This window comes from Asterias amurensis, chromosome 22, assembly GCF_032118995.1.
Source record: "Asterias amurensis chromosome 22, ASM3211899v1".
Taxonomy (NCBI): domain Eukaryota; kingdom Metazoa; phylum Echinodermata; class Asteroidea; order Forcipulatida; family Asteriidae; genus Asterias; species Asterias amurensis.
In genome coordinates, this window is record NC_092669.1 from 5,250,418 (window position 1) to 5,277,850 (window position 27,433).

At 39.6% G+C, this 27,433-nt stretch overlaps 2 protein-coding genes across 2 annotated transcripts; one reads left to right on the plus strand and one right to left on the minus strand.

Moving 5' to 3' along the window:
* Positions 1-820: 820 nt before the first annotated feature.
* LOC139953513 (glycogen [starch] synthase, muscle-like) lies at positions 821-15,898 on the minus strand. Its single transcript, XM_071952949.1, has 14 exons — positions 15,507-15,898; positions 14,207-14,388; positions 13,521-13,712; positions 12,500-12,691; positions 11,542-11,686; positions 10,089-10,206; positions 9,280-9,400; positions 8,706-8,872; positions 7,551-7,743; positions 6,113-6,239; positions 5,801-5,958; positions 5,025-5,126; positions 3,802-3,888; positions 821-3,176 (listed from the first exon to the last, which is right to left on the minus strand). The coding sequence occupies exons 1-14, from the start codon at positions 15,712-15,714 to the stop codon at positions 3,063-3,065; spliced, it is 2,106 nt and encodes a 701-aa protein (XP_071809050.1). The 5' UTR covers positions 15,715-15,898; the 3' UTR covers positions 821-3,062.
* A 226-nt stretch (positions 15,899-16,124) lies between these two features.
* On the plus strand, positions 16,125-27,208 carry LOC139953514 (small ribosomal subunit protein uS15). The gene is made up of 6 exons (XM_071952950.1): positions 16,125-16,226; positions 18,336-18,384; positions 19,726-19,804; positions 22,016-22,185; positions 23,879-23,979; positions 26,980-27,208. Exons 1-6 carry the CDS (start codon positions 16,204-16,206, stop codon positions 27,011-27,013), a joined length of 456 nt encoding a protein of 151 aa, XP_071809051.1. The 5' UTR covers positions 16,125-16,203; the 3' UTR covers positions 27,014-27,208.
* Positions 27,209-27,433: the final 225 nt, after the last annotated feature.

A 27,433-nucleotide genomic window follows, 5' to 3' on the forward strand; every position in this document is an offset into this window, starting at 1 on the left:
GGGCGTGTGCGCTATATAAGAAGCCACAATTGTTATTATTATTATTATTATTATTATTATTATTATTATTATTTCTAGCACACACCATTCCAAATGTTCTTAAACTTGCATTTTGAAATCTAGAAAGAGTTCAACAGAACTTTGAAAGAGCACTTATACTATTACTTTACAAGTAAAATTTCAACCAGGATTTAATTTCATCCAGTAACACAAAGTTGGACATTTTAGGTTCAAACTGCAAATCAAAGCAGTCACTGAAGAGGTAATGATTTGAGGTAGGTACATTAAGTCCAGGATTCAAACACTTTCTATAATTGATATTTTTCTTACACTGGTGTTTAAACTTAAGTACATGTAGGAAATCAAGTACTGAACAATTCAGCAACTTTGAAGTTGATTTAAAATGATGAAACTAAGGTGAGGCGATAATTTTCTGTTAAGAATCATTTGTACAGTAACCATTTAAAAATTGTTACCTATTATGCATAACTAGGTTAGGCTGTTTCTGAATTGGCGGCTACAGCATGGTTTTTGCTGTTGCTAAGTGTGTGTCTAAGGGCATCCTATACTTCAACACACGATGACATGGAAATCTAGCCGTAGCCGTAGCATGTAGCCGCTGATTCAGACACCGCCTTATTCTTTGAAGTTTACCCACAACCTGTAAAATTTATTTTAGTTTTTAAGTTTAAATCAAAGTAATGCACACTCGAGTTTAATGTACGAAGGAATATGGGAGAAACTATTTCTTTATTATTACTGTATGTTAAGGAAAAACTGCAGCAGTTAAATTAAAAATTAGCTGAAATTTTTTCTTAAATTAGTGTTTAAATTAAAATAATAAGTGCTTTATACTATTATATTTATTACTGTTTAATTTTAAGAAAGCATGTTAAAATAAGGTTGGTTCAGATAAAAGAACAATGTTTAAAAAGGTGGGACTATTAAAATACTTCTTGGCTGGCATCTTTCAACTTTTACTACATAAAAAATTGTAGGATAGCATGGGGTTGGTCCCCTTTACTAATAATGGGTTAACATAACCTAGGAAGAATGACCACAATTTATTGTGATGTGATAAAACAAAATCCTTTGTTGTTCGACCCAGGTAATTTTTACATTTGTTTTTACATTTGAAAAGAGCGTTCATTGCTTAAGTACTGTTAAAACCTCCATGCTGATACGGTTGTTTCAAAACTTGTGAAAGTGGAAACACCAGGGGGTCTATTCACATAGATAGTCCTAACTTAGGACTAGTCCTAGGACTCTTAAGGAGTTATTAAAATCTTCGAAGGCTATTCCTAAGTTAGAGATAAGACGAGTCTTAACTTTTTTTTTAATCCACCCCAGAGACGCAAATAGTAAAACTGAGTTGTTTATTGAAAACACATTGGGTGCGTTCGTTTAGCTTCCCTGGGTCGACCCCGGTCTGCGCCCGGTGCGTTTCCAATAGCTTTGACATCATTACAGGGGCTCACCCAGGTCAGCCCCAAGTGCCCTGCTTGTGGAGTGGGTCACTTTGGGGCTGGCACCAGGTGCATGACGTCACCACAAGAGGGTGAGTGATCGTTCGATTAGCTCTTGTCAGGGGCTCACCCGACGAAGCACAGCGGGGTCGACACAGGGAAGCTAATCGAACACACCCATTGGCACATTCTCTTTAAATGCCATTGTTAACCCTTTTCGGAGATTATTTATCAGGATGGAAAGTGCCAATTATTGTTGCATATTGTTGCGTTTAAATTTACACAACAAATATTTTGAAAGTTTTCACCCCTGTTGACCTGTTTCACCATACTGATATTTTCAACAAAATACTCATTTAGCTTGATCACATCACAGTTATTTCTCAGATGCACTGTAAATTTGTTAAATTTAATATTTCAGCATTTATTCTAAGGCATGAAAACCATTTTTCTGACTTGTAAGCGGACTTACTAAAAAAAATACAAGGTTTCTAAGCTTACAAACCGGCGATATCTTTGGTTTTATTTTATTATTCTCCGCATTATAGGCCTACTGGTCTAACTATCGTTATTAGAGTTTTATTTCATTTATTTATCCTTCGAGAAAGAATCTGCTAGGGTCGAAATGACAGACTATTAAATATTTTTTGCATTCAATTATTTTTGCGAGAGCCAAGGATTCTCAGAAAAGCGAACTTACTCACTATACAAGCCTAGAGAAGATAAGGAAGTTTATAGTTTTTGGAGGAAAATCCCAGGGAATAATTCCAGGGAAAACTCACACCATATGGTGCCCTCGGTGGGATTCAAACCGGAATCCCAGAGGTGAAAGGGGAGGAAGGCACTTTGCATACCTGACTGCCAGTTTGAAATAGAACTTACAAATGGCACTCAGAGGCACTGGGCACATTTTGGTAATTACTAAAGAAATATTTATTACCACAAAACCTTACTTGATGACGAGCGGCGGAGAGTTGTTGATAGTGTACAACATTGTGAGAAACAAATCCCACTGAAGTAACATAGTTTTTGAGAAAGAGAGGTAATTTCTCACTAAAATAATTGAATCTGAGGAAGACTTCAGTTCTAAAGCGTTGCTCATGCATCTGAAAGCACACACATTTAAATTGAGGGGGTCTCTTTTTTCATTTTTTTTTTGCAATTTCGATGAGCCCAAAATTAAAAAAGGTTTGTTATTTTATGCATAAGTTGGGATGCACCAAGTGAGAATACTGATATTTGACAATTACCAATAGTGTCCAGTGTCTTTAAAGGCACTTATGGAAACCTTTGGTAATTGTATAATAACAAAATAAAAGAAAAAAATACCCGTTGCAAAAATTGGTGTGCTTCCAGATGCTTTAAAAAAAAAGGATTCTGACATCTTTTAGTATTTGAGTGAGAAAAACCTCTTTCTCAAAAACTATGTAACTTTATAGAGGGAGCTGTTTCTTGCAATTTTTTATTTTATTCTATCAACAGCTCTCCATTGCTTGTTACCAAGTGAGTTGTACACTGACAACTATTCTGAGTAATTATCAAACGTGTCCAGTGCCTTTAAAGATGATGGATTCATGCAAAGGTCTTGATACTTATTTATTTTTCGTCTTCATCATCGTCTTCTTCTTCTTCTGTAGATGTGACAGGGGTTGATGCTCGGGAGCTGTTGGGAGAGGGCGGGGCTGAGGCTGGTCTTGGGTATCTCATCGTCTGAAAGATAAACAATTACTCAACATTTGACTTTCATATACATATAAACCAAAAAGGAAACTTTTTTTTAATACTGGGTAAATATTAAACGCTCAGTTGGAAGAGCACCGGTACGTTTATCCGGAGGTCAGTGGTTCGATCCCCACTCTTGTAAATTTTATTTGTTCAACCCAAAATCACTTGCAATATACCCAGTCAGTTTCACTTGTGGTTTAACATTATTTGGTATATGAAACAAAAGTTGCATCCCCTTAAGGGTGATCCCCTGGCTGCTGCTTCCCAGGTTGTATCCTAATTTGAGTGTGATCCCTGGCTACACGGCAGTTAACAGTTGTATGGCTTTTGACTGGCACCCCTGAATAAACATTTTCGATTTTTAGGGCTAGATAGCTCAGTTGTTAGAGCCCCGGTACGTTAAACCGAAGGTCTATGGTTCGAGTCCCACTCTAGTCAATGTTTTTTTTCAACCCAAATCAAATTTGACATTGTTAAACTTTTGATGTCTTGGAATTAAACTGCTTATACCGGTGTTGGGTTCCCTACACTTCCAGTAACAACAATTACCCCAAAACTGGATACACCCATAACAGGTGCCCTGCCCTTTTAAACTGATATGACTGCTTACCATTTGATCTCCATTGTTCCCGTATAGGCTTTCAAATACTTCAGGATGGGTTTTGTGGAGAGCCAAGTAGCGAGCTTTCCTGTAATACTGAAAAAGACAAACAGGGAAGAAGAAAATTACTGATTTATCATCAAATTCTCAAGAGTGATTTACTTGAAACATTCCTTTGTTCTAACTTAATTTATTCCTTTAAAGCCATTGGACCCTTTCGGTAAACAGTATTGTCCAAGGCCCACACTTCGTGTATCACAACTTCGTGTCATGACATGTGTTTAAAATAAATCTGTAATTCTCGTTAACGAGAATTGATATTGTTTTACTGTTTTCTCAAAAAGTAAAACAACTTAAAAATATGGAATATGGAATAATATTTCAAGAGAAGTATTTCACCACTACCTTCTGTAAACCCTGTAAGTTGTTTGTAAATCTGTGAACTTTCTTTTGTTCCTGTACCGAAAGGGTCCAATGGCTTTAAACCATCTCAGCTCCCTAAAGAGTAAACAGCATGTGCAACAAATATGCTCTACTCGATCAGCTAAATCAATCACAAGAACCATCTCTGCCCTCACATTAACCCTTGAGTTGGATGAGAGTAGCAATTATAGTTAAAGGCAATAGACACTATTGGTAATTGTCAAAGACTAGCCTTCACAGTTGGTGTATCTCAACATATGCATAAAATAACAAACATGTGAAAATTTGAGCTCAATCGGTCATCGAAGTTGCGAGATAATAATGAAAGAAAATAACCCTTAGTCACACGAAGTTCTGTGCGTTTAGATGGTTGATTTTGAGACCTCAAGTTCTAAACTTGAGGTCTCGAAATCAAATTCAGGGAAAATTATTGGGAAAACTATGGCACTTCAGAGGGAGTCGTTTCTCACAATGTTTTATACCATCAACCTCTCCCCATTACTTGTCACCAAAAAAGGTTTTATGGCAATAATTAATTTGAGTAATTACCAATAGTGTCCACTGCCTTTAAGTGTCTTGCTCAGGGACACAAGTGTCATGACCGGGATTTGAACCCACACTCTGCTGAAAAGAAGCATCACAGCTTCAGTTTGATTAGTATAGTTAAGTGTCTTGCTCGGGGACTCGGACCCACCCTCTGCGGAATAGAAACACAAGAGCTTGAGTTCAGAGCTCTTAACTGCTCCGCCACGCCACTTGTGAAATATAATTGATTTGTAACCTTCAGAACTTAAAGAGTAGTTACTTACAATTCCTAAGCTCTTCCAGTCGAGTAACTCACTAAGACGCTCAGTTCTGTTCCGCTGGAGGATTCTTTGCCGTCTTGAAAGCTGACAGAACTCATACAAGAACTACAAACAAGAAAACAACTTAAAAATATCAGTCTTTGACCAAAAGTGGAAATAAAATAAAACAACAGTTACAAAGTTAGTACAAAATGGAGTCTCACTTGTCACTTTAGGGCCTTTTTCATAGCTCTGCCTACTGCGCCTTGGAACACCCAGCAGGGTGGATACGTGCGCATGACAAGTATTATTACCATTATTATTATTATCATGTAAGAAAAGAATTGGCGTTTATGGAAGCTTGTGCACATGTGCTCTCTGCACTTCTAGGCATTCTTTCCTTACACACAGAAATTTGGCGCTTGCACAGTAAGCGGAGAATGGTGATCCTAAGCGCAGAGTTCGGCGGTGAGCAGAGCCAGGAACTAGGTAGGGCCCTGTTCACACATTTATTCATGGGCCATGTTCTCCCACATCTTCTCATCCCTTCACTGTATCTGTTTCAAAGACCAGTACTGTGAGATATTCTATATTTTCTTTTCTTCCCCCTTCCCCCTCCCCCCCCTTCTATTGGTGCACAGCAAAAAGCAGACTGCCAGCTTAAGTTGCATGTCATATTTAACTGGTTCCCTGCTTTATTTTGATGAACAACTGAACAACTTTTTTCTTCTTTGCACATTTGAACATCCGCAGATGGAGAGTGTGCGCAATAGACACACAAGCTTTTATATTTGACGTACCCTTGCCAATTGGTTGATAGATTCATTGGGCGCTTTGAACTTTCTGTCGACGATGTAGATACCGTATGAAGTAGGATCGGCGACGTGTTGCTCCATGAAACAACCAAAACCAGAGAGGTTCGTTGAGACACTCGGAATACCCATCACAGTGCACTCGGCTGTCACAAATGAGAATAAATTATAAATAATAGTAAACTTGCAGGTACAACCATGTAATAATTCTCTTTTGAGGAAGCTAACAACCCTGGCCTAGAGATTGTTATGAGTGTGAAGTTTTGCTTAAAAGTCAAGAGTTGAACGATTTTGATTTACCTGGTGTATACCCCCATGGTTCATAGTAGGATGGAAACACACCCAGATGACATCCTCGGACGAACTCCTCGTAGTCACAAGCAAAGAGTGGGTTAGTAGCCGTCAAGAACTCTGGATGAAATATGATCTGTTAAAGGAAAGGTAGACTTGGCAATCACTCTCAGAATTAATAGCAATAACACTTAATAGAATATCGCGATACTAATTTGGAAACGATATGGATATCGGATCGATTTGGTTTTAATCGAAATATTGATATATCGCGATATATCGCGATATATCGCGACTAAGTATCGCAATATCGCGATGTATTTCCTAGCTGAGACATCCTGCACCCCATAGGTTTGGAGTAAAACCAGAAGAATAGCTCATTAGAACACCTCTCTTATGCTATGACTGTCTCTTCTACAACTTTCACTGGGAGTTTGAAGACTGATGATGTAAAATTTAATTAATCGCGATTATATCAAATATCGCGATACAGTGTATATTGTCGGCGATATATCGTGAATAAAATAAATCGATATCGCCCAAGCTTAGGTGTGTGTTGACTTCCTCAAAGTACCATACCCTCTAACAGGTCTAGGCTTACATTTGGTGCATGGTTGTCTTCTGTTTGTAATGCTGGTATCACAAGGGTTGCTTTGTTCAAGTTGTGTTTGTTTAGATCAGGAAAAACCTTTGTTACCAAAATGTTGCTTAACATCTCGTTGTTCAAGATGTGTTTGTTTCATCTGGAAGACCTTCGTTACCGAAAGTTGCCTAACATTTCCTTTTTCTTTTGTAGAGATAAATAAATAAAAAAACAACAAAAATAAAATTTGTTTTACTTTTCTTAAATTTCATTCAGATCAAATTAATAAAACAATGAAGATACAACCATATAGATTGCCCTAGATTGCACAGTGGGTTTTTAAAACCAAAGATGAATGCATGTACGCAGGGTTCGTGCTCGCAAGCTTTCAGGCTCTCTCGAGCTTTCATGTTTTTAGCTCACAGTTACGGTTGTTTTTTAAAGGGAAGGTACATGCTTGGTAGTAACTCCAAACATATATTAACTTAAAAACTGACTTGGTAACAAGCGTTGGAGAGCTGTTGGTAATATAAAACATTGTGGGGAACGAATCCCTCTGAAGTAACGTAGTTTTTGAGAAAGAGGTAATTTCTCACTAAAATAATAAAAGACTGCTGGCTAGAAGTCTTTTATTCTTATCTGAAAGCCCACAAATTCGTCCAACAAGGGTGTTTTTTCTTTCATAATTTTCTCGCAACTTCGATGACCAATTGAGCCCAAATTTTCACAGGCTTGTTATTTTATGCATATGTTGAGATACACCAAGTGAGAAGACTTGTCTTTGACAATTACCAAACGTGTACCCTCCCTTTAAGCAGCCTATCACATCCCTGCAATAAGCCTCATGTTGTTTTTATTACAAACCTTGACTCTGTCGTGACTGCTGTTAAACAGACCGATTCTCCGAATATGGTTTAAGATCGGGTCGTTGGCGTCATTGTTGACGTTGTGCGTACAGACAGGAGGTAGACCAGGTCTTTGAGCTGCATAGATACATCGCTTGAGCTGCACCACATCGGACCGTTCCAGTAACTTCTCAGGATCTGGCATATCACCTCTGAATTAAAAAAATTTAAAAATCAGGAAACTCATTATAACCTTTCCAAAGGTGATACAAACAAAACAAACATCATCCTGTAAAAATAAATACAACTAGTTATTGTATTCTTTATCCCCGATGCAAATTTAACATCTATTATATCGTTGAGGGACCCGCTGCCAAAACATAGGATTCGAACTGCCTGTCTAGCTACCGGGCAACCTCGGTAGTCTAGTTGGTAAGACACTGCTCTAGAATTGCAAGGGTCGTGGGTTCAAATCCCACCTGAGTAACATGCCTGTGATATTTGTTCACAGGACTCGGGAAAGTACTGAGTATACAGTGCTAACACACATGTATGTATGGGTAAAAACCAAAATTAATATTCTTTATCCCCGATGCAAATTTAACATATATTATAGTTCTTATATAGCGCATTTCACAATAACCGTACCAATGCGCTATTACAGTAGTGCCCTGGTCATTTGGCCAAATATCTGCCTCATCTGCTCATTAGCTCCCTGGGGAGTATACAGCCCAGGGCTGCCCATTTATACTCCAGGGTGAAGTGCAGCAATTATATTAAAAAGCATCTTGCTCAAGGACACAAGTGCCCTGACCGGGACCCGAACCCACACTCCAATCACTTGTATAACCACCAGAACTTGAATTTAATGCTCTAAACCACTCAGTTTGTATAGAAATGTTAGCTTTCCAGTCTTTGATTTTAGTTTTTGTTTTCAAGGAACAAGACACAACATGGCCAACTCGTGAAAAAAGCATAAGGATTAAACAGGCCTTGAATTTCGTTCTTGAAGAGGGCACAGCAATTGCCTCTGGTAATGGGCACTTCTATGAGAAAAATTTAAATTGGTACTGGAACGTCGACAAGGGCACCACAGCAAAAGCACAGGAAATTGCTGTGGGTGTTGCGGGTTATAAAATCATGGCGTAGATAGCGATAAAGTCCAAAAACTAACCTCAAAATTGATTCAAATATCTTCTTTCCAATCTTGTCTTTTATTTTGGCAACGGTTTCTTTGAAGTGTTGGCTGATGGCTTGGCCTTGAAGCGACTCCACGTTGAAGTTATTGGTCTTAGTTGGGAAGATTAGAAACGCAACCACTGTAACGTCACTCTTACTGACCTAAAAAGAAAAACATAAAAACTTTCAAAATGATCTTTGAGAAAGTGTTATATATATCTTAATTTGAAAAGAATTTGATGCCAGCCAGAAGCAAAGGGAAGTTGGGTTGGCAAAGTGGTGATTTCACTTGCCTTCCACCTCTGGAACCCTGATTCAAATCCCACTAGGGTCACTAATTGGATTGGGTTTTCAGTCCCTACTTGACTGTGTTGGTAGTCCCTGGAATAATGCTCGGACAGTGTTTTCCTCCCACATTTGCTTTCATTGTCTTCTCTTCATGGGATTCCTGGCTCGTATAGTGATTAAGTTTGCTTCGCTGAGAATGCTTGGCTCACAACAAGAAAAAATAGTTTATAACAAAATAAGAATAAAAATTCTCAGACGATTGTTCGACGGGATAGTTGTACCTGTAAGAGGTTGTTGAGTTTGACGAGTGACTCCAAGAACATATCTGCGCCTTTGTTGTGATATTCGTATCTTCCTGCTGTGAAGAAGTACAACGTCTTGTCCAAATCAAAGTCGTAGTGTCTGATTGGAGAAAAGACAATAAAACCAAAGATGAAATATCTCGCATGAGTACAATTTTATAGTTTGAAGCTTTGCATGGTTTTTTAAAGGCAGTGGACACTATTGGTAATTACTCAAAATAATTATCAGCATAAAACCTCAAGTGGTAACGAGTAATGGGGAGAGGTTGATAGTATAAAACATTGTGAGAAACGGCTCCCTCTGAAGTGACGTAGTTTTCGAGAAAGAAGTAATTTTCCACGAGTTTGCTTTCGAGACCTCAAGTTTAGAATTTGAGGTCTTGAAATCAAGCATCAGAAAGCACACAACTTCGTTTGACAAGAGTGTTTTTTCTTTCATTCATATCTCGCAACTTCGACGACCAATTGAGCTCATATTTTCACAGGTTTGTTATTTTATGCATATGTTTAGATACACCAAGTGAGAAGACTGGTCTTTGACAACTACCAATAGTGTCCAGTGTCTTTAAACAAGAAATAACAAATTAAATTGGTGGTACACAAGCATATTTAAATCTCTTTTGAAGTAGTTTTGGTACCGAAAAGAGCCAGTGTGTGGTCTTGACATTTCGAACAGTCCCACTCTGCTATTTTCAGAGCCAAAATGCACATAAACAATCTAAGGGGGTTGGTACATATCTGTTTTTTTATTTATTATTTTTTTCTAACCGAAGGCATCCTCAACTTACCCATGAAAATGGCCCCTCAAGAAGTCGTGAATTTTCTCTTTGGACTTTGCGTGAAGATTTTGAAACTCGTGCATAGCTTGAAACTTAACAACGTTGAGGCCATTGGGGAGAACAAGATCTGCGAACAGAAAGAAAGAAAAAATCATCAATGATATGAAATAAGAAAAGGATGGCATACTCATAGGTAAAGTTGGTCCCTTGTGTTGATAAAATAACCCGGGGCACTTATCAAAAAGAGAAGGGGTTAGCCCCAGAGTTTCTAGTTTGATTGGCAGCATATTGCGCCACAGCACCTTGTTAAAGGAACACGTTGCCTTGGATCGGTCGAGTTGTCTTTGATAATCGTTCTGTAACCGTTTGTTGTAAAATGTATATGGTTAGAAAGATATTGTAAAAGTAGAATACAATGATCTACACAAATATGCCTCGAAATTGCGTGGTTTTCTTTTTACCCTGTCGACTAACACGGTCGGCCATTTATGGGAGTCAACATTTTGACTCCCATAAATGGCTGACCGTGATAGTTCGCGACGTAAAAGGAAAACCGTGCAGTTTCGAGTGATACTTGTGTGGATCACTATATTCTACTTTTAAAACATCTTTCTAACCATACGCATTTCATAACAAACGGTTTCAAAAGCTTTTAGTAGACCAACTCGTCCGATCCAAGGCAACGTGTTCCTTTAACCATTACATGATGCTTTGTGAAGTAATTGGTCCAATTCTTCAGCTCCATAATACCTTAAAGAAAAATACTGAATGCTAAAGCCCCTTGAGCGTCACTGAGTGACGAATATGAGTGCAATATAAGAATACAATACAATACAAAAAATAGTTTTATATACCGCCATTTCATCAAGACCACAGTGGTTTGTGATGAAACAGAGAAACAAATAAACGATGAGACAAAATGCAAGTTAAAATCAAACAGCCAAATAATCATTGTGGGAACAGGTGTGATTTCAGATGCTTCTTGAAAATATGAAGTGAATCAGCAGAGCGCAGAGATGGGGGGGAGACTATTCCAAAGTTTAGGAGCGGCAAAAGAGAAGGATTTTGTCAGCAGCTGAAGCAAGAGATCTGTGGTTTATTTTGTTTTCAACAAGAGGGGTAGTGTTGTTTGATGACCGCAAGCCGACCAAAAACTGTTTCGGTTGTTGGTCGTTGGTTCTGCTGTTCAGACTGAACGATAACCGAGTTGTGAGCTCGGTTACCGGTTTTGGTTATGACGTCAGAAACAGTTTTTGGTTGGGGTCGCCAAAACGCACTCCTGGGGTGTACAAAACCAAGCACAATTTTAAATATGCTGGGCCCAGATCATCGAGGCATTTGTAAACGAAGCACAGGGTTTTAAGAAGCCACTATTACTAAGTCTTCAAGTGCAACCAAGTATCTTTCCTGTTATATAAATTTTATTTCCTTATGATGGACTGAAGTCATCACGCTAAATTACCAGGCTCTCTCTTGAGTAGATGACGACTTTCTTCAGCTGTAATGTTTGAGACAGTTGTAAAGACGTGAGCCATACTTGCCGCGGCTCGCTCCATACAGTAACGATGGTAGATCCCTCGATCACCGGCCTCCTTGTCAAGGTTGAACTATAAACATAGAGATAGTAAAATGTGGCGTTATTAGTGCAACAAAGGTCAAACTTTTAAATGATGGTATTAAAGACACTGGACACTATTGATAATTGTCAAAGACCAGTCTTCTCACTTGGTGTATCAAAAAAACTGTGAAAAATTGACGTCTCAAAATCTGAGGTCTCAAATCAAACTCGTGAAAAATTACTTCTTTCTTTCTCCAAAACTATGTTACTTCAGAGGGAGCTGTTTCTCACAATGTTTTTATACTATCAACATCTCCCCATTACTTGTTACCAAGTAAGGTTTTATGCTCATAATTATTTTGAGTAATTACCAATAGTGTCCACTGCCTTATACATGTTTCTTTCTCGGAAAGGTTGGCTCTAAACATGGCACCAGGGCCCAATTTCATAGAGCTGCTTATAAAGGCGCTGGACACTTTGATAATTGTCAAAGTCCAGTATTCTCACATGGTGTATCCCAAAATTTTGTATAAAATAACAAATCTGTGAAATTTTAATTGGTCATCGAAGTTGCAAGAGAATAATGGCAAAAAACACGCTTGTCACATGAAGTTGTGTGCTTTCAGATGCTTGATTTCGAGACCTCAAAATGTAATTCTGAGGTCTCGAAATCAAGTTTGTAGAAAATTAATTCTTTCTTGAAAACTACATTACTTCAGAGGGAGCCGTTTCACAAAGTGTTTTGTACTATCAACATCTCCGCATTGCTTGTTACCAAGTAAGTTTTTGTGCTCAAAATTATTTGGAGTAATTACCAATAGTGTCCACCCTAGATCTGACAGAAATTCCTTTTAAATCTTACATGGCTGAGGTTGTTGTAGAAATCAGCGTTTCCAGCACACAGATATCTCCCCAGGAGAGTGGCATGTGTTGTGAAGATTGTTGAGCAATCGATGTGTTTGAGACGACACAGCATCAGACCGACGCCCGACAACCACTCATGGAAATGAGTAATGATCAATGGGCTTTCGGTCGGTTCAAACTGCTTCCGGAACTGACATGGAAGAATTATAGAAAATTCAGATGTTAAAGCAGGCCAGATACTTCATGGAGGCAACGAAGGCGATTGCCTCTATGCCCCCTGGCACCCTTGAAATGCTCCAGTAGAAATTTACAATTTCCTCATAGGGTACCCTTCCTTTACCAAGGAGAAAATGCCTTGGTGCCCTTGCCCTTTCAAAAGCAAAACGTACAGGCCTGTTAAGGATATTTGAAGTATGCCTGGGGTCGATTTCACAAAGAACTAAGATTGATAGAAGCAAAGTGTGATGTTACAACAGGCTTGGAATTTCATCTTTGAAAGGGCAAGGCCATTTTCAGTTCGCAGAGGGCACTTTTCTGTTGGTTCAACCTGCCTCGGCAACTGACATCAAAGAATTGTAGACCCACAGTATGTTTTAAAAGGATTTTGGAAGTACGCCTAGGGTCGATTTGACAAAGAAATTAGATTGATCGGTTGTTATACAACAGGCCAGGAATTTTATCTTAGAGAGAGCAAGGCCATTTTTTCATTTTCATTCACAGTATGGGTCTTGGTGCCCCTTAGAAATATTCATAAAATAAATTTTTGAAGTGCCCTTCGAGAGCTGAGCATGTCCCTGGGGAATAAGGCAACCTTTTTCACAATATTATCGCTTTACCCCCAGTCTGCCATCGCAAATGGGCATGCATGTACCCCAGGAAATAGCCACCCCTGTTCCAGAGTAGGGTAAGCGTTAAAACCCTCAGGTATTTTTAAAACAAGCAACCGGAACCCTGTGGAAAAGGGGCACAGTGTCACAGTGCGCCACAGTAATTATGGGGTTAAAAGTTTTGGAACTTACATCAGCGATGAACCAAGAACAGAGGTTTCCAAAGATGACTGCATCATTTGACTCCTTGTCCGTCCAAGGAATCCCAATGCGGCTTAGGTCGAACAGATCCTTCTTCCAGTGGTCCACATACTGCGCCCCCGAGCCGATGTCAAAGAGAACTACGCTTGGGTAGCCATCTATCAACCAGCGGCCATAAAAGACCTGTGAAGGAAGCAGACAAAACAGATACAGTACCTTCGTCTGTCGGTCAAATTTAAGCACAAAATATTGATCACTCAGTGCCAGTTGGGTCATTATAGCGCCCTCTTATAACATCTTCTAAACTTTGCAAAAAATAGTTAATGGCCTGATGTTTCGCCCCTAGCAGAGTCTTTCCTGAAGGCTACAGAAACACTCTGCTAGAGTTGAAACATCAGATTCAGACCATTTACTGTTTATTTTGGCCTTAAAACATTGGTCATTTTGGTTGACGAAGTAAACAAAGTATAAAATACACCACAAGAGGGCAGTTTAACTGGTGCAGAAAAGTTTTCGAGTAAAGCTGTGTCTGAAACCAAACGGCGACTCCGGCTACAGCTATGGCTAGATCGCGCACTTCTGCCTATTCTTCAACACTGGCAGACACACTGAGTTAGCCGTAGCTGTAGCCGAAGTCCCCATTTAACAACAAAACAGATCTCAGCAATTATTCTTACTTTAATTCCCTTCTTCCTCATGCCTTCCATTGCTCCTTTAATCAGCACATTCTCAGGTTCCATCAGCTCAACTTCCATCTTGACAGTGGACTCGTTGTATGGTCCGAGCATGATCAGCTGGTCCCCTAGTTCCTCCATTGTTACTGCAGCCTTTGTGCGGATTACCGTGTAGATGCCACCAACTGCAAGAAAGTAATGGATAGCGTTACTGTGGAGTTAATGTAAATGGCACAAATCGTTACAATAATTAATATTCAGAAAATAGAATTAGCCGATTGCAAACTGCTTACAAACTAAAAAGGACCTAAGTATTGTTCGATATAAATGTACAAAAAATAGTTAATGCCCAGGGCCCAATTTCATAGAGCTGCTTAAGCAAAATTTTTTGCTTAAGCAAAATATTCCTTGCTTAGTAAAGTCAGATTATCGGCCAAGACCCCACTCAATTGTTATGCTAAGTAAACAACAGCTAAATACCAGTCTCAAGCAATGTACATGGCATGAAATTTTGGCCAGTAACATGTGTAAAATAAGCAAGCTATTTTCGTGCTTAAGCAGATTTTTTTGCTTAAGCAGCTCTATGAAATTGGCCCCTGACCTTTCGACCCTAGCACTTGTAGCAGAGTCTTTCTCGAAGGCTAAAAGTCAGGCGATTAACTATTTTTTTGCAACAATAATGTCATGGAACATTCAATCAAAGTTAGGAAAGATCTGAGAAAGACCTTTAGAAAATGATAATTTAGATGCAAGTTTGGAGCTGAAACTTGAAAGTAAGTTACGCTTCATGATTTGTATCTTGGTTATTGGGTTGTTTTATATATTTATATATCACGGTTTTGAATTAATTAAATAGGAGAGAAAGTTATTCAATCAAAATCTAAGGAGTACAAGTGTAAAATCAAATGGATATTTATTTAAACAAGAAGGTCTAATCTTAACAAATAATCATGATAATAACTTTTCGAATATAAAAAAGAAGGTTATTTTCAATACTTATTATTTTTTATGAGGAAAAAAGAACTAGCTGCCTTATCAATATTGACAATCAAACTGCTAACCAACCAAAAAGGGCTTTGCCTTAAATGCGAACAATAGTTAAGATTAAGTAATGGCTGGAGTGACACAACAACTTGAAGAATTGAACAGCAATATGAACAGGTAAAAAACATTTGTGATTATTTTGTTATTAATATTATTTTGACTTGTTGTCAGTATTTTGTAAAGTTTTGTGGGCGGGGATTTCTAATCTAATCTGATTCACTTTCAAAGTTTCATGTAGATTTCTATGAAAGAATCTGACCTTTATTAGCGACTTCCCAAGCGATCTCAAACACCCATCGATTCTCTTGCGCTGCCGTCTGTCCCCGGTCCATTTCCATCCCCATGATTTCATCCAACTGCTGGTCCAAGCCTCCCAGAGTCCGCTGTATCTTCGACGAGGAGACGGGTCGAGGCATCGTCGGCTGGTAGGTCCGAAAAGCAGACTTACTCCCGGGCGGGGAGGCCATGTTTTTTTTGGATGAATGTCGCTTATAAACAGTGAGAGCTTGCTGAGTTAAGTGATGAAGTTTGACAATGCGAAACAAAGTTAACCAACATTTATTGTTGTTTATAAATTTAGTCTACTCATTCTCTCGAATGCCGGCCCGAGACGGATTACGTGTGTTTTTGATGCAGACTGGTTTTTTTTCGATATTAAGGGTTCAAAGGTCAGATACACCCGCTCGCGCGCGCGTGTGCAAGAAAGTTGACTCCTCGGTTTATTCATTTTTTAGGTTAGGCCACTTAGCTTACTCATATTTTAACTTTATTTTTTCATTAAATAAAACGTGAACAGTTTTTAGAATTTGTGACATTTTGCTTAGAATGTTTCTTCTACTATTATTGTTTGTATTAATTTTTATTTTTTATTGCTGCACAAGTGGAGTTTTTATGGGTTTGCGTGAAATTTGATGTTCTGGATCACGTGATACGGCCTTTCCATAAAATCAGCCATCATGGGTCGCATGCACGCACCAGGGTTCGTAGAATTTCCTTGTAATTTCTTACTGTTTCATATACAAAATTTCTAAATATAATCAAATTTACTAATTTATAAGTATTGCAGTGTAACATTGTAAAGATTTGGATGAATTTGAGTTGCGGAAAGGTTATTAATTGTACATTTAACTTTCGGGTTTGAGTCTGTGTGTGTTCATTTTCTGCACACATGCCATGTAAATCTGTGAACTTGACTAAAGAGGGCGCTATTCACACCCATTTCTTTTTAACAAAACCAGAGCAAAATGTAAGATTTTGACCATTTAAGTGGGAATTATCTTTGCTACTACTTGTAAATGATGTTTTGCTGGAAAAGTTTCCGTATGGCGCCACCACTTTTTCATTCGATATGAAATAATATAGTATCTAATTCTAATTTACCTCAATGAGATATCCCTTTTTGTAAAAATTAGTGAAAAAGTGGTGGCGCCATACGGAAAGTTATCCGTTTTGCTTACCAAATTACATGAATTACTATCTTTTATCAATTATTTAAAGGTCCTAATTTGTTTTGGGCCACGAAAATGATTGAAAAAGTTGTTACTGGATTCCGTTTCTGCATTTTTTTGGGAGGAAAAAAATAGGTTTAAAAAAAAATCAGAATTTTCAGGCAAGGATGCTGAAAGTGAACACAATCAGCATTCTCCGAGGGTATGCGAAGCAGATATTGACGTCACAGGGTAGCGAATGACGAATCTTTCGAAGGAGTTGAGCACAAATCAACTGATACAAATTGGTAGTTGCAAATTTGTGATGTAAACATTCGCATTCGCAGTTGAAGTATGAACCAAGCTTCACGGTGGTCGACTGATCAAAACTGCAAAAGGCTAGGTAAAAACTTTTGTTAGGTCTTTCCAAGTGGTCCGGGCTGGCCACTTTTAGTGTTGGAAAGCATCCCCAGACCTGCCAACCTGTACGCATTTTGCGTACCATGTACGCATTTTCACCTCTGAGTACGATGGTACAAGATATTATGCAGAAAATACGCAAACGGATAAATTTATATTGCGGTGTTTTGAAACTGCAGCACAAACGGACAACTGTTATTCGTTTTTGCAATAAAAACCCAGATCAAAGACACCCCACATCTGAGTGATCATTATGCGCTAAGATAAAACATAAAAATATATGTGGATTATGCCGCCGTGCACTGGGCGATCTGGTTATGCCGCTGCGCTAATGTGGTGCTAACAAAAAAATAGCAAGGTTGGCAGGTCTGCATTCCTGTTTATTATTAAATATGGATTATTGGGGTTGATCAAAACAAATCAATGAGAGCAGAATTTGAACCTGCTACATGTACCTCCAGAAATGTGGCTGAGATCCACCAACTGAGCTATCTCGCCCTAAATATCTTTGATCTGGATAAAATAAAGATGTTTAGTTAAAAATCTGGTGGTCTAGCTAGTCTGGCCTTGAACTTCATCCTTGTTAGGGAAAGACTATTTTCATTTTGCAAAGGGCAGTTCCATTTGAAAATCTTAAAGTCGATGAGAAACTTTTGAAGGGGCACCAAGGCCAAGACTAGGGGCATGGAGGCCATGGCCTGCATGTAATTCCAGACCTGTCTAATTAAAGCCATTGGACCCTCTTTCGGTAAACAGTATTGTCCAAGGCCCACTCTTCGTGTATCACAACTTCTATGTAAAATAACAAACCTGTGAAAATTTAGGCACAATCGGTCATTGGAGTCTGGAGAAAATAACAGGAAAACCCACCCGTGTATCCGCACGTTTTGCCGTGTCATGACATGTTTTTAAAATAAATATGTTATTCTCGATATTGAGAGTTGATATTGTTTTACTGTTTTCTCAAAAAGTAAAGCATTTCATGGAATAATATTTCAAGAGAAGTCTTTCACCACTACCTTCTGTAAACCCTGTAAGTTATTTGTAAATCTGTGATTTTTTATTTTATTTTTTTCTGTATCGAAAGGGTCCAATGGCTTTTAATAGCAAGCTAGTTGGTCCCGCCAGCTAGTCACTTTAAAAGGATTAAGGCAAATCTGAAAAATTTCTTGACAAGATTGCTCGTAGTGAAAACTTTGAACCCATTTGTTTATGATTTGTTTATTTTGCTTTCATTGCAGCAAGGGTATCTCCTCTTCGGCCTTACCTTACCGTCGAAGTGTACCAACAGTAAGTAACAGTTAGTTGTCAACTCAAATCTTTGAAAGTACTTTGCCCAATTTCATGAAAGCTGCTTATGCAGACAATGGGTGCGTTCGTTTAGCTCTCCTGGGTCATCCCCGGTCTGCCCCGGTGCGTCATTCCAGGGGCTCACCCGGGTCAGCCCCCAGTGCCCTGCTTGTGGAGTGGGTCACTTGGGGGGCTGGCCCCAGGTAGGTGACGTCACTACGAGAGCGGTGAGTGGTCGTTCGTTTAGCTCTTGTCAGGGACTCGCCCGAGTGAGCACCGCGGGGTAGACCCAGGGAACCAAAACGAATGCACCCATTATTTTTTATACTGCAAAAACTTGTCACCTCCAGCAGAAACATGTCACTGTTTTGTTATGCTCATATAAACACTTGACATGCAGTGAAGTTGTTAAAGTGAATATGAAATGGAAAAAATGATTTCCAATATTTAAAAACTTGTCACCTCCAGCAGTAACATGTCACTGTTTTGTTATGCTCATACCAACACTTGACATGCAGTGAAGTTGTTAAAGTGAAGATGAAATGGAAAAAATGATTTCCAACATATTTAGAAACAAACTTTAAATGAATTTGTGGGTACAACCGTGTGTAAAGCTCTTTTTCGGGAGTGTTGGCTCTGAAAAGAGCCGGTACGATCTTGGACTGAACGTTTCGAACCGTATACTCAGCTCGTGAATACTAGAGTACTCACAAGCAGAGTATACTGTTCGAAACGTCGAGACCACACCAGCTCTTTTCAAGCCAATACTCCATCAAAAGAGATTTACACACAGTTGTACCTGCAAGGTAACTAATTATTTTTATAATACACCTCTTGCTTTTTCTGTATTCTGGTTGGCTGGAACACGGTCCCGTGGGATGAACTTATATAGTCTAGTGATCGCGCGTTTCGCGGAAACTAGTACCGAACGGGCACTAGTCTTTGAAAGTAGTGCCCGGTTACAGCGCCCTCTCTTGACTTGAATCGTGAACTGCAACTACAAAACTTTCTATCTTTTCCAGATTTCTGTCTTATTTGACATTTAAGACCGAGCTGTGTTATAAAACACATATTGACTGGCATAATTCGGTAACTAGTGTGCGTCTATTCCCCCTCGGGCCTGTGAGTGACCAGAAGAGGGGTCTATTTCCTTCGGCCTTGGGAAATAGGTCCCTATTCTGGTCACTCAAAGTCCCTCGGGGGAATAGACGTACAATAGCTACCTCATTGCCAGTCTATAAGTGTGTAATAGTTTCTTCCTATTTATCCTTACCATGCAAAGCTTCTAGCAACACTTCCAACATATTGTTAATGGGTTTTTTTTCGTGTTTTTTTTTTCAGTGGTTGAAGCTATCATCAGATGATGTCAAAGAACAGATTTACAAGCTGTCAAAGAAGGGTCTCTCCCCGTCACAGATCGGTGAGCCATATTGCCTAGAAAGAAAACAATATTTACATCTGGTGGGGCCGAGTGGTCAATAAGCTTGGGCGATATCTGAATATTATCGAAAATCGCGATTCCATTTCTTAAACGATCAATTACCATATCGTCTAGATTTTTTGTTAATCGAATTATCAGCAAATCGTGGTTTTGATGAAGTGTCACGATGTATTCCCTAATTGAGACGTCTTGCAACCACAAAGGGCTGTTTCAAAAAATAAAGTCCCAGAACCAACCGCAAGATTCCCCAATTGATCCCGAAATGACAGGGTTTCTTTGAAAAAAACAATGTCAAAGTCTTAAGCGCCCAGGCGGTCTCACACAGACACTACATGAGTGATACATACATTTGTATCATTTTCCCCCTGTGTGTGTAGCCGCCCAGTGGTCTCACACAGACACTATAGAAGCAATACAATTGTATCATTTTCCCCCTGTGTGTGGAGCCGGCCGTGTGCCGCAAAATAAAAACCACATTGGGATCATAACACCAGGCCTGGAATTACAATTTTTTTAGGGCAAGGCCACTTTGGCCTTGGAGCAGGCCAAATTTTGAAGGGCACCAAGGCCAGTAGAAAGGGCACCAAGGCCAAAACAGTGAAAGTAAAAAAGACATCAAGGCCAAAAAAAAATTGACCAGGGGGACCCCTACGGGTGGTAAACCCAATTAAACAGTTCACATGAATAAGGATATTGATAATCAAATCTCAATAAGGATATTGATAAATCATATCTTATTTATGAGCAAACAGTACCATTTTAATTTTAAAACAATATTTGTATTATTTAAAAATATAAAAATACTAACCCCCCCCCCCCAAAAAAAAAAAAAAAAAACGAACGCTTCAGAACGCTTCAAACGCTCTTTTCGCGGCATTATTCTATTATGAAGTTTTATCGTTGACCTGAAAAGTTTTTGCAAGCGATAGTAACTAAAAAGGTTTTTTCAGATCACGCGGCGGTGTAACAATGCCACCAGCAGAGGGCGGTCGAAAAACAACAGCGCCCGCTGTCGTTCAATGATTCATGAAATAGACGGGTCCCCTGTGAAAATGGGACGTCAGATGTTCGGGCCAATCGCATGTACATGTGTACGTGTTTGCAACGGATGTCACGATGGGCGACTCGTTGTTTGTACGATGATGACTCTTGACCTGATTGCGTTGGATTACATTGTTTACACTTCACAAGCGAAGTTTTGTTGGACGAAGATTAAAAACGTAAATATTTGGGGTTTTTTAATGAAAATAAAGGCACTACGGCCCTTTTTTTAAAGAAGAAAAAAAAGGGTACGACGGCCAAAAGGAAAAAAGGGCACGGCAATTATGGCCGTGAAAAGCGGAAATTTTTGAAGGGCATCACGGCCAGTTGGAAGGGCATCGACGGCCATGGCCGTCGTGGCCGCCGTGTAATTCCAGGCCTGTAACACAAACCACAACCCATCAGAGGTCACCACATGTGCATTATGGATGCTTACTGGTTAGCTAGAATGAAATGGGCGGGAACAGTCATGCGCAGTAGACACTTTAAAAGACACTTTATGTCAGTTTGTGTGTGTAACTGAAAGGCCCAGGTTTTCACACCATGGGAAGACAGTACACCCGACAGATGTATACCTCGATTTATTATCTTTATAGAGTATTAAAATTTGGCAGCGTTAGATATCAGAATTTTAGAGTTCAAATATGAATCACGATATAATTGTATATCGTGATATTTTTTTGACGATACATCATGGGTTATAAAAAGCAATATCGCCCAAGCTTAGTGGTCAAACACACTGGACGTGATCTGTGGTGTTTCTGATCAGTTGAGTGTGGGGTTAATGTGTGTGAGTAATTAACAATAGTGTCCAATGCCTTTAAGTGATAAATTCCTGCTTAAAGGCACTGGACACTATCGGTCATTACTCAAAATAAATGTTTGCATAAAAACTGCTTTTATAACCAGCATTGTGAGAAACAGCTCCCTCTGAAGTATCATAGTTTTTAAGAAAGTGGTAATTTCTCACTCAAATATTTAAAGACTTTAGGCCGGAAGCCTTTTATTTTGTGTCTAATAAAAAGTTGTGCAACACCTGTGTTTTTCTTCTTTCATTATTTCCAGTGCCCTTTTTAGCAGCTCTATGAAATTGGGCTCTGTAAACTTATAGTTCTGATCTTCCTGTTTAACTATATTATTTTTCTATAGGTGTGATCTTGCGTGACTCCCATGGTGTTGCCCAAGTCCGTTTCGTCACCGGCAACAAGATCTTGAGGATCCTGAAGGCTAAAGGTCTGGCACCCAACCTCCCCGAGGATCTCTACTGTCTTATCAAGAAGGCTGTGGCTGTCCGCAAACATCTGGAGAGAAATCGCAAGGTACCTAGCTTAATACGGGATTTGAGGCATCAAAGTATACTTGGGGCCTTTCTCAAAGCTCGGCTTGGGCTCCGGCTCAGGCTCCGCGTGCTGATATCCGTGCAATACGCGCTGCTCCATAATGCAGGTTAAATGCAAGCTGCATACACAGAACGCGGAGCCTAAGCCTGAGCCGGAGCCCAAGCCGTGGTTTGAGAAAGGCCCCTGGTTTGCGGTACTTCAAGGCTCAAAATTAACACTGACAAAATTGACTCGTCAGTGTCAATTGTAGTGAAATTTTAAGCCTTGAAGTAATGCAAACCATTGTACGGACTTGGGCAATATGTATTGACTGGTTAGGACATCCCAGGTGCATTTGGACACGTTTGGACACGTTTGATGCTTAACGGCGTGGCACACTCTTGGGGGGGTTTACAAGTAAAAACATGCAAGCGCGGGGGACTTGTTTTGCACGCTGAAGACGTAAACACACGCCGTCTCCATTGCATCCAAGCAGACTCCTTGATCGATGTAACTTGAAAACAACTTCTGGTCTCCATTTCGGGAATGTTTGCCAGTACAAATACTTTCATTACACAATGAACTGTGATTTCCCCTGGCCAGTGTTTTTAGTGTTGGGCTAGTATAGTTAACTCATGACTGAACAAGTCCGGCTTTCTTTTTTTTTTTTTTTTCTTTTTTCATACTTTGAGTCTCACAAACATCTTTCAATTCTGGAAGTTTCATTTTGAGAGGGCAAGGCAATATTTATTATGCAATGAGCACTTCCATTGGAAAATCTTAAAGTTAACGGGAAGGTACATGATTGGTAATTCTCTAAGGCCAGTGTTCTCACTTGGTGTATCCCAACATAAGCATAAAATAACAAACCTGTGAAAATTTGAGCTAAATTGGTCATCAAAGTTGCGAAAAAATGATGAGAGAAAAAACACCCTTTGTGGATGAGTTTGTGTGCTTTCAGATAGGAATAAAAGACTTCTGGCTAGAAGTCTTTTTTATTTTAGTGAGACATTACCTCTTTCTCAAAATCTATGCTACATCAGAGGGACCCGTTTTATACTGTCAACAGCTCTCCAATGCTCTTTACCAAGTCAGTTTTTAAGTTCAAATTTGTTTTGAGTAATTACCAAACGTGTACCTTCCCTTTAATTTGAAACTTTTGAAAGGGCGCCAAGGCCAGGACCAAAGCCTCCATGGCCTGCTTGTAATTCCAGGCCTTGATACACCCACCTTAAAAACAAATGAGTTATTTTTGTTCACTTTTATAACTAAAAACAGTTTACAGGCAAAACTCAGTGGAATTTTTTGATTTTACATGTTATCTTGTAAAAAGAATTTATTGTTTTGTAAAAACGTTGAGCTATACAATAATTGTATTTATAACGCGCATTTTTCCCAAAGGTTACAAAGCGCCAATTGTTTTTACTGTAAGGTGACAGGGACAAAGATTTTGAAATTATGACACCTAATTCTTAGCCAGGAACACCGGGGTGAACCCCAACTCTTTTTTTGGATTAGTGCATGCACTGGGTTCTTTTACATGCAATACATAACACATGGGACCAACGGCTTTACATCCCATCCGAAGGACGAAGCAATGATTACAAAGCTCTGCGTTCTTGTGATTTTCCCCCTAAATTCAAGCCCTGTTCTCACATAACATCCTTGTTCTTTTGTTGTTGCGTTTTTTCAGGATAGAGACTCCAAGTTCCGCCTGATTCTCATCGAGAGCAGAATCCACAGACTGGCACGATACTACAAGACCAAGAGAGTCCTAGCTCCAACCTGGAAATAGTGAGTTTATGTAATAATAATAATTTGGGGGTTAATCATCCTTACTCGCAGCTAAGAGCTGAATTGCGAAGGACGCGACTCCAGCGTGTTTCGAGAAGCAGGCATGCAAGGGCGCCTCTGGCTGCCAGCCACATCAACCCATTATGACCACGGAGCACAGCCAAGATTGAAAGTGTTTGATTTTTCCCGAGGGAGGAACCCTGATGGTCTGGAAAACCCTCGTGGTACAGCAGAGAACCAATGCACAACTCAACTCACATATTTTTCAAAGTGTACCTGGTAATCAAGAGGCTGTATTTTTCTCCAAGTTTAATGAGTCTGGCTCTTTGATGTTAGAGAGGTTTTGCAAGTCTACAGATACACATACAGATACCGATATGTTAACGCTTTGTGTGTTCACATGATGCGTATCCGCAACTATCGTATTTCGCACACAAGTTTGCAACTATTGTATTTCGCACACAAGTTTGCAACATATACAGGAGCTCATAGGCATCATAGAAAAAATGGATACTGTTTTCCAGACTTTTAGTTGTCTTTTTTTCCCAGATCAAAAACATTTCACTTTTGCTTTCACTGGTATCATGCTCGATATAGATACAAATATTGTTAGTCATTTTGCAAGCAAAACGGTGAGAAAATGCAATGTATAAAACATGGGGTCTCTATCGGTCATGCTTGTCGGTAAAACACTCATGGTGAATGCGAGCGCCCTCAAGTGACACATACCTATATTTTTCGAAACAAAATCCAACACGCGGCTGACGTGAACGGATACGGTTATCATATCCTCAGCAGTATCTGTATCCTCATATGCTTGCGAAACCTCTCTACTGTTCCCACAGTCTCTAGGGGTGATAAAAAGCCGGAATTTCTGTCATTTCAATGTACTTCCAGAGATATGGATCTCGGGTCCAGATTTGTTATCAGTTATGACTCTCATCCAGTGTTGTAGCTAGACAAATTTTAGTGGTGGGCTCTAAATCCACTTTAGTCCACCAAGGGCAAGCGGCTCAACAAAATTAATCATGTTATTCTAGATATGGGGCCATCATTACTGAAGTGCAAACTGGGGAAATCTGTGATCGGCAACATGTTGTATTTTGCTCAAGAGTGCTGGGCGAAATTTGTTAGTTCTGGGCAGGCCCTTCCAGCACCGCCCACTGTGCCTACAACACTGCACATGGTGCATTCTTGATGCCTTTACCAGAATAATAAAATATGACCCCTGACCCCTATTCAAATTCCTTCATATCCATCTTTGTACCCCTACTGTCCACCTTCACACTATAGCTCCCCTTCACACTGAGTTGAACTGTTTGCTTCCCCCTCCCTCTCCAGTATCCTGTTGACCTGGGCATCCTTAGACCGATTACCAGAATTATAAAATATGACCCCTGACCCCTACTAATTTCCTTCATATCCATCTTTGTACCCCTAACTGTCCACCTTCGCACTACAGCTCCCCTTCACACTGAGTTGAACTGTTTGCTTCCCCCTCCCTCTCCAGTATCCTGTTGACCTGGGCATCCTTAGACCGATTACCAGAATTATAAAATATGACCCCTGACCCCTACTAATTTCCTTCATATCCATCTTTGTACCCCTAACTGTCCACCTTCGCACTACAGCTCCCCTTCACACTGAGTTGAACTGTTTGCTTCCCCCTCCCTCTCCAGTATCCTGTTGACCTGGGCATCCTTAGACCGATTACCAGAATTATAAAATATGACCCCTGACCCCTACTAATTTCCTTCATATCCATCTTTGTACCCCTAACTGTCCACCTTCGCACTACAGCTCCCCTTCACACTGAGTTGAACTGTTTGCTTCCCCCTCCCTCTCCAGTATCCTGTTGACCTGGGCATCCTTAGACCGATTACCAGAATTATAAAATATGACCCCTGACCCCTACTAATTTCCTTCATATCCATCTTTGTACCCCTAACTGTCCACCTTCGCACTACAGCTCCCCTTCACACTGAGTTGAACTGTTTGCTTCCCCCTCCCTCTCCAGTATCCTGTTGACCTCAGCATCCTTAGACCGATTACCAGAATTATAAAATATGACCCCTGACCCCTACTAATTTCCTTCATATCCATCTTAGTCTGTTAGTACCCTCTCCTTTCCACCTTCGCACAAGCTCCCCTTCACACTGATTTAAACTGTTTGCTTCCCCTCCCTCTCCAGTATCCTGTTGACCTCCCTGTTCCCCAGTTCAATTTCCTGTCCTCTTGTCTTACCCTCTACCCCCGCTATCTATCTGCTCTTAAAGGGGTCGTACATTACTTATTAGGGTCTGTAATAGAAAAAGCTACATTAGTCTGATAGATAAAAAACAAGGAAGATAGTGGTATCACTTTAAAAAAAACTAATAACAACAAAAAGTATTCCCACTTGGTGTTTCCCAACATATGCATACAATAACACTGTTAAAATTTGGAATCGAAGTTGCAAGAAACTATTGAAAGAAAAGCAAACTTTATCCTTGAGGCAAATTTCACATCTATTAAATTTAACATCTTTTGTAAAAACACCCTTGTTGCACCAATTTGTGTGCTTTCAGATGTTTCTGAAGTCTTTCTCAGATTCAAATATTTTAGTGAGAAATAACCTCTTTTCTGAAAAGCTGCGTCACTTCAGAGGGAGCCTCTACTTACAATGTTTTGTTCTATCAACAGCTCTCTGTGTTGCTCGTTACGTAGGAAGTTTTTATGCTGACATATATTTTGAGTAATTGCCAAAAAAGTGTCCAGCCGCTGATTTCAACAAACTTTTCCTAACTTAGTTGGATGAATTTTAGGATTTAGGACGAGTCAAGTTTCGTATCCATTGACGTTGGGACGCATTAAGCCCGTCCTAGGTTAGGACGGGTTACTCGTCCTAACTCGAGGTAGGATTAATTGTAGGGTTTTGTGAAATTGGCTGCCTTTAATGTCTTCCTGAGTCTGTAACCCCCACGCTAAGAAGTTCTTATTTTTTCTTTATCCCACCCACAGTGAGTCAGCCACCGCCTCTGCCCTGGTAGCGTAGGAGGGGATGACATGTGTTTCCTGGCTAAGAACGATGGAGGTACGAGAGAAATCACAAAGTGCGTCATTTTTATGCAGTACGACCGGTTAAATTCACACAAAGATGGAAACAAAATTTAGGTATTGACATTCGTTTTATTTGAGGAAAAACACAAAATAAAAGGGGGAGACAAACTGTTATCCTTGACTGTGAAAAGCTTTGTTGTCATTGAGAAGTTATTTTGTGTGATGTTTGTTTTATTAAAATGCAGGGCCCAGTTTTATAGAGCTGCTTAACGTCCGATTTTGTGCTTACTGTGTAATTTCCATTTTATAGCGCTGCTAACTTTAAGAGCACATGAAAAGGCATGCTAACAACTTTGCCCAATTTCATGGCTCTCCGCTGAATTCTGCGCTTACGATCACGATTCCCCGCTTATTA

Excerpts from the sequence above, each read along its gene's own strand:
- LOC139953513 (XM_071952949.1), bottom strand. The coding sequence starts at position 15,714 with ATGGCCTCCCCGCCCGGGAGTAAGTCTGCTTTTCGGACCTACCAGCCG. Across the intron at positions 14,389-15,506 it reads TTGGGAAGTCGCTAATAAAG|TTGGTGGCATCTACACGGTA; the intron begins GTCAGATTCTTT and ends ACTTTCTTGCAG. Across the intron at positions 9,401-10,088 it reads TTGAGGGGCCATTTTCATGG|ACACTACGACTTTGATTTGG; the intron begins GTAAGTTGAGGA and ends TTCTCCAATCAG.
- LOC139953514 (XM_071952950.1), top strand. The coding sequence starts at position 16,204 with ATGGGTCGCATGCACGCACCAGG. Across the intron at positions 18,385-19,725 it reads ACCGTCGAAGTGTACCAACA|TGGTTGAAGCTATCATCAGA; the intron begins GTAAGTAACAGT and ends TTTTTTTTTCAG. Across the intron at positions 19,805-22,015 it reads TCTCTCCCCGTCACAGATCG|GTGTGATCTTGCGTGACTCC; the intron begins GTGAGCCATATT and ends ATTTTTCTATAG.